This window comes from Larimichthys crocea, chromosome X (assembly GCF_000972845.2).
Source record: "Larimichthys crocea isolate SSNF chromosome X, L_crocea_2.0, whole genome shotgun sequence".
Classification (NCBI taxonomy): Eukaryota; Metazoa; Chordata; class Actinopteri; family Sciaenidae; genus Larimichthys; species Larimichthys crocea.
Window position 1 is genome coordinate 33,574,486 of NC_040020.1, and position 13,537 is coordinate 33,588,022.

At 40.9% G+C, this 13,537-nt stretch overlaps 1 protein-coding gene across 12 annotated transcripts in view; it reads right to left on the reverse strand.

Moving 5' to 3' along the window:
- Window positions 1–247: 247 nt before the first annotated feature.
- The window catches only part of add3a (adducin 3 (gamma) a), a 98,414-nt gene continuing 85,124 nt past the window's right edge, over window positions 248–13,537 (reverse strand). For 9 of the 12 annotated variants that reach the window (XM_027282571.1, XM_027282567.1, XM_027282568.1 and 6 more), the window contains 7 exons: window positions 11,949–12,206; window positions 10,754–10,858; window positions 10,474–10,560; window positions 9,449–9,472; window positions 8,647–8,770; window positions 5,162–5,254; window positions 248–3,282 (listed from right to left, as the gene is read on the reverse strand). In XM_027282571.1, coding sequence (XP_027138372.1) covers window positions 3,032–3,282; window positions 5,162–5,254; window positions 8,647–8,770; window positions 9,449–9,472; window positions 10,474–10,560; window positions 10,754–10,858; window positions 11,949–12,206 — 942 coding nt within the window. In that variant the 3' untranslated portion in view covers window positions 248–3,031. The remainder of the gene's footprint in view (window positions 3,283–5,161; window positions 5,255–8,646; window positions 8,771–9,448; window positions 9,473–10,473; window positions 10,561–10,753; window positions 10,859–11,948; window positions 12,207–13,537) is intronic. The other 3 variants (XM_027282574.1, XM_027282575.1, XM_027282576.1) reach the window with 3 other exon arrangements.

The window sequence follows — 13,537 nt, forward strand, 5'->3', positions numbered from 1 at the left end:
ACCAGTTCCTATTTTTCCTGCTCATTTAACACTGAAGTAATTCAGTATAGGTCCATCTATTTGAAACAGTTCTACAATACTGTAATTATCATGAAAAATGGTGCATTAAGCTTGTGCAACTGTGAATATGTACACTTCATCATATTCATGATAATGGCATAAAGTAAAATGAGTGTATATGGATAATGCTGAACTGAAAAGCAGTTTGAGGAATGACTTTGTGATGCACAAAGATGAAAAAATAAGCTTTCTTTCTTAAAATACAGTTTTATTTTGTGAATTTACACTGATTAGCAATACATCTAAAAGCAACTCCATTAGATAACCATTTATATAGGATTTTCACAGGTCACAAAGTAGCTTGGCTCATTCTGGCATGCCAAAGCAAATTTTTTTTAAAAACAGAAAAAAAAGGGTGGATAGAGAGGCATTAGTAAAGCAAGGTGCAAACAGTCGGAAACAGAAGAGGAGAAAATAAAAAGGATGCAATGCACATTCAGTTCATCTGGGAGCAAATTATGCTCTTAAATGGTTAATAAAAAAAAAAGCCTAGCGCTCTCTGCAAACTAAAAGAAAAAAAAGAAAGCGTACTGCAATACAAATGGAAGATGGGAGAAAAAAAGCAAACTTTCCAGGAGGAGAAATAGTATGAAAGAAAAAAGACTGAGTGATAAAAACATGGTGCGTTAGTGTCAGGTTGTCCTTACCCCCTGCCCTTTTCTACTACCACACACATAAGCACTTCCATTTCCAAACTCACACCTCACTTCTCCATCTTTCAGTTGTGTGATCTCGGCTCTTTGCCCAGAGCCAAAAGCTATCGTTTAACACAGCTAAAGATGCCCCTAAACCCTCCCTCCCTCTCTCCAAATCCAATACTTCACATTGCTAGCTGGGATATTGGTACATCTGGTTAAACTGCGGGGGGAGGATATGTGGCAACCCGTCACACTTTGGCTTTGCAGAGTTCAACTGTGGGTCATCTGACAGTTACAACGTGATCGTGTTCGCTAGAGAAATTACATGAGGGGAGGCTTTAGAAGCTGAAATGACGACCGGGGCTCGCAGAGCGATCAAATAAAATGTCCATATGACCTCCTTATAATGTTCCAGTTCCAGGAGATAAATGGCAAATTAAGTGAGGAAGCATAGCCGCTGTGACTGTAGCTACTGGGAAAAAAAAAAAAAAAAAGTTTTGGGAGCCTGAGGGGTGTCGATGCAGTCACCAGGGTGATTTAACAGAGGTCTTGATAGGGTCCTTGATGCCCGAGCAGGCAAACGAGAATTGCAACCCTTGTCTCATCGTTTAAAAAAAATTACAATATGGCTTTAAACACACACACAAAACACACCAAAAGAAAGATGTCACCACTCCAAACTCCATGACCCATGACTCATTCCAGCTGGCGACTGCAGATAGTTTGACGTAATATATCAGCACTACACTTCCTATTTTTTTTTTTTTTGCTGAGTTGTTGAATTCCTCACGTACGACACCAATGAAAGACTATTCTTTCTTTCTTTCTTTGTCCGACTTTTCCGTCCTGACCTTTCCCCGATACACCATACCTTGCTACCTGCACAACTTTTGCCAAATACTTCATGATCTCCTTCACTGGTGAAACCACCTGCAGCTAAAATGTGTTATATACCACAAGAAAAGTGCAGCACAATAAAATAAAAAATATATAGTTAAAAATCTATAGCCAACATATCCAGTTTTCATATATCTGTGTTATATAGTAAATTTGTGTACTCTGAAGATTAGAATATAATTTGAGCAATCAGGCATCACTACAGAACATAGTCAGCCATATAAATTCAGTTCTTGCAAAAAGAGAAAACATGCGTAACATCTGTATTCTCTGTAAAAGCTTAGAAATGAGTACAAAACAGAGTTGACTAATACCAAATTTGTGTTCAATAAAAAAAAGATCAAATTTCATGAGATGACAAATTAGACACAAACAGTGACGCTTTACTAAAATGAGATTGTTTCTTCTTTTCTTCCATTTAGTTTGGCGGAAAAAAAAGAAAAGAAAACAAAAAGAACCCAAAACATTGAGATGAGGAGGAGAAGATATGAAAATGCTACATAAATATTCTGAGTGAGTCAGCGGCTCTTTGAGATAATGTCAACTTAGTTGTGATAGACCGCCGGCCTTCATCCTCACTGTCTCGTCCAGTCTAGTGACCCTTTACCTCATTTGTAGTTGAAGTATAGGTTTGCATCAGAAGCCTTTGCTCAAAGAAGCTTGAAGGGTGTGAGAGGCAGAAAGAAAACCTCCCTCACAGTAACTAAATCAACACAAACCCTGTGGCTGTTTTTCTGAGACCAGTTTTCCAGTGTGACTTCAAATTTCATGCAGCCTCTCAGTTCCCTATGCAGAGTCAGGTGACCAGAATTTAAAAACAAAACCTTTAAAAGACTGGGGGAGTCTTGACAGGAAAGAAAAGGTTTAGTTTCAACTTGTGCAGTTTTACAACACTTAACGTTGCAATCCAATCCAATCCAATCCAATCCATCATTTAATAAAAATGGATTTTGAGGAAAAAATACTCTAGGTGGTTTCAAGTTCTGTTTCCAGCACGGGAAACAGCACAGGAGGAGCCAGTTATTCAGGGTCGAAATGGCCTCGAATGACACTTTATGGCTTCTAAGGAGCCCCGTTAGAGTACTGCACAGGTCATCATGTTTGTAGACACCCACCCAAGTCGCCCTACAGGTGCTGCAGCTTTAATTTATGGACCCACATACCCATCCCAAATTTTCTTTTTTCATCTTTCTGACCTTTTTCTTTCGTGTTACCAATTCATTTTTTTTAAATGCATATCAGTTCTTCTGCCTTTTGCACATAAAACTTTTTGTTAAAAAAAAAAGAATCAAATAAAATTAAAAACAAAAAAGGGCATTGAAAATAGAGACAAAATAAAAACACAGACATTAAACACAAAAGGCGGCTGCTGCCTCTCTTTCTTCTTCTGTGCAGACGGTTTTCCTGCCTGCCTTGCCCCTGCTGCCCGTCAGCTCTCAGGCCTCCGTCTTCTCTTTCTTTTTGTTCTTCTTCAGGAAGGATGGGGTGCGGAACTTCTTCTTCTTCTTGGTGTTGGGTGACTTGGAGGGCGAGCTCTCGGGGGACAGTGCTTCCTCGATCTTCTCGCCAGAGCGCACTGTGATCTCCACGCTCTCTACGCTGGTGGTCAGCTGGCTGACACGCTTGGACAGCTCCTCATCCATGTCGCCGTGGTTGTCTTTGCCATTCATCAGGCCCGTGTGGTTCTCTGCGGGAGGGAGGAGGGAGACACAGGTTAGGTGAGGACAGGTAACACGGAACAAAGGAAGACTTAATTCTGCAAGACACACCCTTTAAAAAGATAACACCCACAACAAATAAATTATATGGCTTACACTTCATATTGACTGTCATTAGTGCAAAATCTAAAGCGTTGTGTTATTGTGTCCACCCACTGAATCTCTCACTCGCCTCATGTAGTGAGGCTTTGCTGTCCCTACGGTACCAAACACACTAATACCATTTGAACTGTGTGTTGAACTTCCGCACTGTCCCCGTGCTCTACATATTTCATAATCTCCCTGTGTAAAACTCGGTGAGAGCCTGTCCTCCTTTCACCTTATAAAATGGAACTACACCCACTCATTTAATGACTGTTCATGTAACAGGTCTGCTGGTGTCATGTCCCTTTTCTCTGGGTTGCAAATGCAGGTTAGGGAAAGCAGGGCAGCTGCATCATGTTACTATGCTAAAACATGAAGAGAGTGACGTCCTCTCGGGTTATTTTCATCTTTGCACAAAAACACACATAGGGTGACATTAAAGCCCAGCAACAATTGACCTGGTTTGAGCATAACAACTGGCTGACCTCACAGCGGTGGTGTCAGAAAATATCGGTCCCCTGAGCCGATGTGCTGCCGTGGGTTAATTGTTACTCATTGTGTGGTTTGTACTGGTGGGAAGCTGACAGGAAGTCAATCCCATAGTGTCCTTATTTACAACTTGTACAGAGGCCGCTGTGATCTTTGTCTCTCTTGGAGGTACACCAACTGGTTTCAAATGTCAGACACAAGATTTCTATGTTTATAGATACAAGACTGTAGATCCACATGGCAGCAAGAGGCAACAATTCAATAGCCAGAAATCATGTGATGTGACCTCATAACATGTTGCCATCACGGAGAGGTCTGCGATGCAAGAGAGGCAAAGGATCTCATGCTCATGATATCATGATGTCATGTTGACAATTTGAACTAGTGACAAGCAGAAGGACGCGCCAACGTTCAAAAGTGAGAGCTGACAATCAAAAACTGCTTCATGGCCAGGAGTAAGACGAGAAGATAAACACATATGGAGCTACAGCCAAGTGGGTATTAGCTTAGCTTGGCATAAAGACAGAGTTGCTGGGTGAAAAGAAAACTATAATTACCAAGTTTCGTAGTAGGCGTTTTTGCTTCCAGTCTTAATGCTAAGCTATACTAACGCATCTCTTGGCTCTATCTAGTACAGATATATGAGAGTGGTATTGATCTTCCCATTTAACTCTCCCAAAACTTTCAAATATTCCTTTAAGATTAAACCCAGAAGCAAAAATAAGCAAAAAGCTAACATGGACAAAGAATAAAGTGAATTTGGTCTTTCCTCGTATTAAAAAGATTGAGGTTTGGCGGCCACCTTTAAAATCTTAGATGTCCCTGAATGCACCAACAAGGACAGCCTTTTAAAAGCAGTTCAAAGTAACAGCATCGCTCCTGTGATGGATTACGTATCGTAAAAGAACCTTGATGCTCATATTGTTGTATTATAAGTACAAATGAAAGAATCTGAAATGAATCTGTGCGTATCCTCGACTATAAGTGTATGCACTGAAAAGCAGGAATGTAAAATGAGTACATGAGTGCTTTAAAGGTTAACTTCATCATGTCTGGTGGGTAGTCTTCAAAAACAACAGCAGACAGCACTTCCATTGATTTAGACGGGGGGGGGAGTTTTTACATGAAGAATCATTAGTGCAGTACAAAATTATAGCACAGTAATTTAGACGATGCACACACACAAAAACACACATCTGATCTCAAAGACACACAGCAAGGCAGTGAAGATCGCTCTGAAGAAAAAGTCTCTCTTTCTCTCTCTCTTAGTGATACCTTCTTTAGCTGGAGTGCTTTGGAGGGACTGGGTGAGAGACAGAGACTGAGAGAGAGTGGAGCCGTCGTCGGAGGTTAGCTCGTGCTCTCCATCTGCAGGGAGGGTGAGGAGGTTGGGGTGAGGGATGGATGAGAGGATTGCAGGGTGGTGTAGAGGATTGGTGTAGTGGGATGACAGCAGGAGTGAGTGGGATGAGAGGTGGGTGGGAGGCAGGATTTGGGAAGAAGGGTCAGAAGGGGGTGGGAGAGGTAGGAAGGGAGGGTTCGAGAGATTAGTGGTAACACACACACGTTAGAATCAGGCCATGCACAGCTGTTTTTCCACAAAAATTCCCAAAATTGAGCATTTGTGGAGCTTGACTCGTTTGTTATCTGTTTCTCCTGGTGGCTGAGCTTGCACTGTAACAGTCTGTTGTGACTTTATATCCTCAAGATGTCCTGAATAGTAACTTCAGGGCTGCAGGTTGGATCCCACAACATGCCAATACATATAATAATAATAATTATCATTTACTAGCTCTTACAACAGATTATTGAGTAATCTTCCTGCACTTTGAATATAGGGATGAATTACTTTATGGGCTAGGTCTGAGCACACTTAGTCTTTATATATAGACTTTATCATGTCCTTGTGATGTTGTTGACCAAATTATGTTGTACAGAAGTTCTAGGGTTAGTGCCAAAGAGAAAAGCAGTGAGAATATTTTTTAATACAGTGTACACTGAATAGGATATTGATTTTTCTTTTGAGGTGGGTTCTTTTTTATGTGGCTAAAATACATCTTTCTGCTGACCCTGTCCACAGCAGTGCATAGCTCTGCTTCTGTGCCACAATAATTTTCTATGGGATTTTACAAACATTTGCTATGTCATCATACCATTTCCGCTGATACTGGAACATTTTTCTCTTTATAATATGGTGGTATTGACATCATTTCAAACATTTATCGTGCCTAAAAATAAAGACTTAATGGCCTTCATATCTTTACTCTAGTAAAAGGACCAGTGTATGAGATTTAGTGGTATCTAGCAGCGCAGTTGTTGATTGCAACCCTATTGTGTCAATAGAAACATGGTGGTACGGTGTCTGTAGATATAGAAGGCTCATTTTAAGTTAACAAAATCATAATGATTCTGATTTTCAGGTGATTATACACTAATGAAAACATAGAGATGTGGATTATATTTCTGTAAATAGAGCCCCCTAAACGTGACACACTGGACCTTTAAGTTAACTCAAGTTGTTTTTAAAAAAAATAAATGAATTACATTTTTTATATTCGGCATTTAGCAGTGTTTTTTCTGGCTTGACTTTCTGTATCATTTACATGATTACAAAAACAGCATGTAACAGGCATTTATAAGTACAGTGAATGTTACAGTGCAGCTCAGCATTAGTAGCCTCATCAGTTTTAAACACTGATTAGTGTGAACAAATGACATTCCCATATCACTTTAACACATTAATTAGCACATTCAGGGTTACACATTGAGTTGGCTGAGACGTCGCAGCCGTTGACAACACGTTCATGCACAGCATATAGAATGTGGTTGCATAACGTTGCGTGGTTTGTGTGTGGTGAATATACTCATGTGTTCAACAAGTTTATTAAGAAGGATAAAGTATAAAATGTGCATAAAGTTGAGATTCATGGAAGTCAGTAGATCTGCAGTGTGTGGAGTGCAGTCTTGCGCGCTATACACTTACAGTAGGTAGTTTTCAACAGGCAGTTGCACTTCATATGTATCAGGTCTGACATGTAATGTCTCGAATAATTACACTTTAATTAACAAAATTAAGATGGAGAGTGAACCGGACACTGCTAATCATAGGCTAAATCTATAAGTGTGTGTGTGTGTGTGTGTGTGTGTGTGTACAGCATATATCAGGCTTTTACAGACGGTCTCCAGCTTGCATCCAGATTGGCCACCGGGGATTCATGGGGCTGTGGGGGCAACAGTGTCATAGCAACGGGCTCCGCTCATGTGGCGGGTGTGAAGACCTGCTGTTTGCTCGGTCTGCCATCTTAGTCATACTGGCCCCTCATAAATGTGCACAGACACCAAATGCACATAAGAGCATTTGGATGAACCTATAAACATGCATGAACAAAGGTGCATGCATGACGTACACACACACACACACCCATAACACACACATTAACCTGGTCCAACATGGCAGAAGTGTACAGAATTGGGACTAGTGGACAACCCCCCTTCACTATCTGTTCTCTGTTGATTTCTACCCTGCATCTGGGCTAATATGATTAGCATTGACTATCTTGTGTGTGAGGTTAACACAGATGAAGGTAGCAGTGGAGCCCGAGGGGACATGTCCTCATATTAAAAGGCATATAGGTGTGTGTTTGTACGTGATACCACTGTTAGAACATGTGTGTCCACTGGGATCGCTGCTAAGGTGACAGCCCTACAGACCTTTGTATTATATGGATGTTTATTAACAACAAGAGTGCTGAGAGAGCACATAACAAACTCAACATGTGCAGTAAGGTGGGACCAGTTTGGAAGTTTTAAGAAATCTAGATTTGTTTCGAGCCACAGTTTGAAATTTGCTCCAGCTGTTTCTGCTGATGTGTAGCCCTTGAAAATGTCAGATGGTGCTTGTTAACAGCTTTAACAGGCTTCTGCCCGTTTTTGGCTGTTAGGGTCTTTTCTTTTCTGCAGTTCAAAGTCTTTTAGATGAATAAAAAAGCTCACGGAGCACACTGGGAAGTATATCGACACCAGTTTAAAAGAAGAGTTATCTCTAGTTTCAGACTTCACTTGCAGGTGAAATCCTACTCTCAGTGCATGTTAGAGATAAAAACTCACGCTAAATCTTTGAGGCTATCTAAGAGTAACAAAAATCTATTATCATATCATTTCTTTACACAAATGTTTCACAAGAGTTGTGATTAAGAGACTGTAAATATAAACACAATATATACAATTTACTGCACTTCAACTGATATCTGTGATAAGCCCAACATTGGCTAATAATATTGGCGCTGTTGATACACCAGCGGGATCGAATACAAACCGCCAAACATGAGAGCACACATCTTTGAGGATAGCAAAGACCTGCTGCTCTCTCAAATCTAGTGACAAATCCTGCTGGCTCGACCTAATCTCTTCCTGTGTGCTTTCAAACTGTGGCTTAACAGATTGATTATTGATTGATTGTTTTAAACCGGCTCAATGTTTTGTTGTTAAACGAACCTTCACAGATTGGTAGGATTGTTTTCTGCTCACACTGAGGGACACGTCTTTGGCTTTGGAGTACAAGTCACTGTGTGTGTGTTTGCCAGTGTGTTCAGTCCATATGTCTCTCAGTGTGACTGTGCTCTTGTGGTGTGTTTGTAAGTTGAGCGTGAACGAGTTCAGGATCTAGTCTGCACAGCGATGAACCTTCGTGAATTATTATGGGCTGGTGTGTACATGTTTAAACGTTTGTTTGAGTGTATGTATTTGTGTGAGCCTCGTACCACTGAGACCCAGTTGCCTCCTCTCCACGTTCTTACGATACTCCTCCATGTCCTTCTCTGACAGCTCACTGAAAGGGTTGGGAGGCAGGGGAGCCATCTGCTCCTCCTCTGTGGGCACGTATGGCTGGGGAGGAGACAGGGAGAGGGGTGAGCATGACACACACACACACACACACACACACACACACACACACAGAAACCGTCAGGAGGCACATGCATGCACTCTCTGAACTGCAAAAAACAAACTGGCACACACACACAGTCACTTTGTCTAGGAAGGACAATAATTCAGTACAACATAACTAAGGCAGCTCATATAAAGATAAAAGTGTTGACCACATCACACAGAACTCATGTAACCACCAACTCTACACAGAAAACCGATCGCCCAATTAGTCTGCAAACCCCGACAGACTGTAGAAAAAACAAAACCCACTCCAAAAGCACTTGACGTGTATGAATGCAATTTACACTCAGAGCACCATCATACTCACAAAAGTCACAGGCATGCACACAAAACACGTCTGCGTTCATTTATTTGCGTAAAAATGTGTCCTTAACACTATCATGCTCTGACACATCATTTCAAGAACTCACACGTGGGGTGCAACTTTGTATGAGACAGAAATGAAACTAGCATTTGTGTCAACCTTTAAAACGCAATCGTAACAAATGCACACATGCAGTGTTTTCTGTTCTGAACGGACAAAAAAGTGTCAAATAAATCCACAAAAAACAAAAGAACAACAAGTCAAATAAAAACACCACTGCAAATGGCAACAATTAGAAAACAGATATTTACCAGAACTTTTATCTGCGTCTGATCCTTTAAGACAAGACACCAACCACAAAACTATCAGCATCAAAATGTCTAAATATGATATACCTTTAGCATAATCTTTCCACCTTAATGTGATTATAATGTCTTATTAACTAAATACAACTATCAACATTCATCCTTTTGCCTTTGCAAAATGTGCTCACTTGCCTCCGCCTAGTGGCCAAGAGGTGCCATTAACTGAGCTGCGCCTATAACAACAATGGACACAGGTTGCTGTTTTTTTTCTTGCCTTGCCTGATTAAATCTCCTCTCATGACTGTGTGTGTGTGTGTTTATGGACTGTGCTTAAACGGTATGACATCTCCTTGACTCTCCTCCTAGCTTTGTTGCACCTTCTTCATGATCCCAGTTCATGAAGTTCATGAACGTTTAGTGTGCTCAGCTCATTTCCAGCGCGGCTTTACCAAATTGCAACCTGAGCAGATCAGCCAGAATAACTGAAAACAGCTCTGAGTTATTGCTCAGTAAACAAGTAATTAGGGAAATCTGTATCGTTGCTATTCCTTCAGTGCAGCAGGGAGGCCGAATGTTTGAGCAGACTGTGTATCCTGCAATAAACCACAACATGCCCATAAACAGACACATACTGCACCACTTTTTTTTTTTTTTTTGAGTTGAGGAATTCTTGAAACCTTAATATGAAGTAAATGTCTCAGACTGCAGCCACGCTTTATGTTTTCAGTGTCTTTTTCAGTGGACAACAAAACTATTTCCTGTTTTGCATAACATCAAACAGTTCAGATATTTTTCATGATAAACGTTGCGATTTTTTGTATTTCCTTGTTGCACAGTAGACATTAGATGATTCAGTGCACAGCTACAGTGACATTTAAAGACAATCTGACAGGGCTTGGTGTCAGACACTCTTCTTTCTAGACACCCTGTCCAGCACCAGTGTTTAAACAGAACAAAATCCGATGTAAAGCTAGAAAACTAAGTGCACGTTTTACTGTAAGATCTGAACGTGAAAGAGAAATAATTCTCACCCGTCGGGGTGGATCAACAGGGATGCCTGCAAGGTGCTGAGAGCGTGGCCCTGACGTCATCACATCAAACCGGTTCTGCTCTCTGATCTGGAATAGCATAAAGCACACACAATGATGTCAACAGAGATTTAAATTCCTTTTGTTAACAAAAGCCAGCACAAAATGTCACAATAAATTATTCATTATAAATGATGTTTTTTTAGGCTTCTGCTCTGTTCGTCCTCTAAACTTTACATGATCCAGTCATTCGCCATGACTGAGAGAAAAGACGTAGACTCACTTTGTTCCTCTTCTGCAGCACTTCACTGGGATCTGTGTTGAGAGGAACAAACTGATTGGGGTCTTCGATCCGGATCGGGGTTCCCGTCTCGTCTGCCTTCATCCACTGTAGAAGAAGTCAGGTGAAAATGTGTGAGATCAAAACTGTCTGCTCAAAATGACGACAACCTGGCACGATAAAAGAAATGGGAATGCAAAAACTCTGCTAGATACCTTCGAAACAAAAAGACCCAATTAATCATTTATTATAAAAATGAGATTGCAGTTACAAATCTATTATCTATAACTTTCTGTATCTAGTCTACATATATGTTCATCAAAAAGAGAATATGAGCATGCAGATGAAAAGTGGGAATTATTATATATTACTATTATTATATATTATTATTTCAGTGCTGATTTGATTAAAAAAAAAAAAAAAAAACTTTGTTGAAGTGCAATACTAAATCACCAGTTCATCTCCTGGGCATTGCCAAGGTGCCTTCTTCTATTAAAGTTTGACTCATTATCAGTCACTATGTAAAATGCCTTCACCATTTGCACTCACTATTTTTTTTCACACTTTTTATACTATTTACAATTTACAGAAATGTTTTACTTGTATGTAGACATCGTGTGTTATTGGTTATTACTGCTTTGTTATATATATTAGACAACTATGTTTTCATGCAGCTGTATGTATGTAATAGTTCTACGTCTATTTTACATAGATCTTTGTTCAGCTATCTCTGTTGGAACTGAGTGTAACATTGAGTGCAACCTAAAACTTCAAACTACTGTCTGTCCTTACATTTGTACACGTACCTACCAATAAAGCTGATTCTGATTCAGTGCAAGTGAACCAAAATCAATGTAGTGCACTGTTCAGCCAGTAGATGGCAATCTAGTATCAGGTTTGAACCTTATTATACTGTCAATGGTTTGAACCACTGAGAAACAACTCCAGTCAAAACAAACCAGTCAACACAACATCAAAATGATCTAAATGACAGGCCATGATGTACACTTTGTCTCTACCTCTTCATTATGTTAATCGATATTCACATGTGAACACACAAACATGTCATTAAAACCTTACAGAAGAGTTATATGTCTTAGATTTTCATGAGGAAATTTCAGTTCAGCTTCATACATTTAGAAATTAGCATAAAAACCTTCAACCCTCCTGTTTGTTGTTGTGGTCACACTCTGCTCACCGTGGTTGTCCTGCTGTTGTAACGCTCCTCTCCGCCCTCCACGCTGACCTTGGTGTAGCTGTTGGGCGAGTTGAGCCAGCGTGTCTTCTCCCTCTGCTGCCGCTGCTGAAGGAACTTGAAGGGCAGCCGTGTGGCATCACCGTCCATGTCCTCCGCGAACATATAGGCCGTGACTGTGGCGGGGATCTCCACGTCGCTCTTGTGCCTTGGCTTCTCTCGCACGATAGGATGCCTGTAGGCGTGACCTGTCCTGTAGCCCTGCGGCAATGAGGGAGATCACACATGCACTTTGTTTTCTTTGACCTGAAATGATTTGATTTGTTTAGATCCACCAGGAAACAAAACCTCATGAGCTCTCAGGAAGTTAATTAACGTTTATGTAGTCCTCTATCTACTCCTTTTACTGCTCTGGCCTCCTGCTTACCACATGAGGATCATTAAAGGGTCTTAGATCATAGCTGACATCATTATGCAATCATAAAGAACGCAATTTTAATTTGGTTTGTTGTTTTTACACCAGGAGAGATTATATTGAATCAAATTCATAACATAAATCAGCATTCGGTCTGTGACTTTTTTCTTCCTGTAATGCTTGAGCTGCCAGTTTCATATTTGGCCAAATAGAAAAGAAAGAGTAACAGTGTTATGACCGCAGGGTTTCTGGCAGCACAGAGGACAGAGTCAAAGAGACATTTCCTGTCTGACCCTTTCTTTCTTTCCCTCTTTCCCCCCTCTTCCCTCTCCTCTTTATCCTCATCTTTGCTTTTCTCTCACACTCCCATTCCCCCGCCGCTCTCTCTCTCTCTCCCTGTCGATGAACTCTCACTTGATCCTGATGTTTTTCAGACATTTTTCCACACTTGGCTCACCAGTGAAGTTCCGTTCTTTTCCGTTTTGTCCTTTTCTATTCATCTCAGTTCCATGGTCAGAATTGACCTTTTAACCCCCTTTTTAATGCAACAACAGTCAGCTGGACTGCCATTCCCATTTCCTGCAACATCCTGGACATCAAATCAGGAAGTTCTCTGCATTTGTATACTAGCTGTTAAAGAGAATGGGGAAATGTCTCATCACTGTGTCAGGATCTTTTACCGAAACCAAGAGCTTATCTGACACAAATGCAATCTTTATGAGGTGTCAGAGAAGAGAATGATGGCAGGAGAGACAGAGAGAGATGAGCTGTTCACAGTCTTGACAGGCTGAGAGGCAATGATTCGACAGGGGAGGGAACAGAAGGAGAGAGAAGGAATGAGGGGGCATGGAGTAAGATGAAAAGAGAGAGGGAGACGTGGAAACGTGGAACGAAAGTGGAAACGTGGATGCAAGAAAGACAGGCAGAAAGAGGGCAGAGGCATGGCCATGAAGCAGCCTTCGAGGTCTGACACAGCGTGCAAAATGAGTTTCTTTTAATCATCACTCTTCAAAATGAATTTCTCCCTCTCCAAATTTCTAATTTTGTCATCTAAAATGAATCCTACTGTGCTTTCCAAATAGCCTTTCCTAGTTTAACAGCACCCTGTACTGCTGGTTTCTTGCAGTTTCGGTTTAGGCTTCTGTAGGGGGCGCTCTTTTATAACGCTGTGCACAGA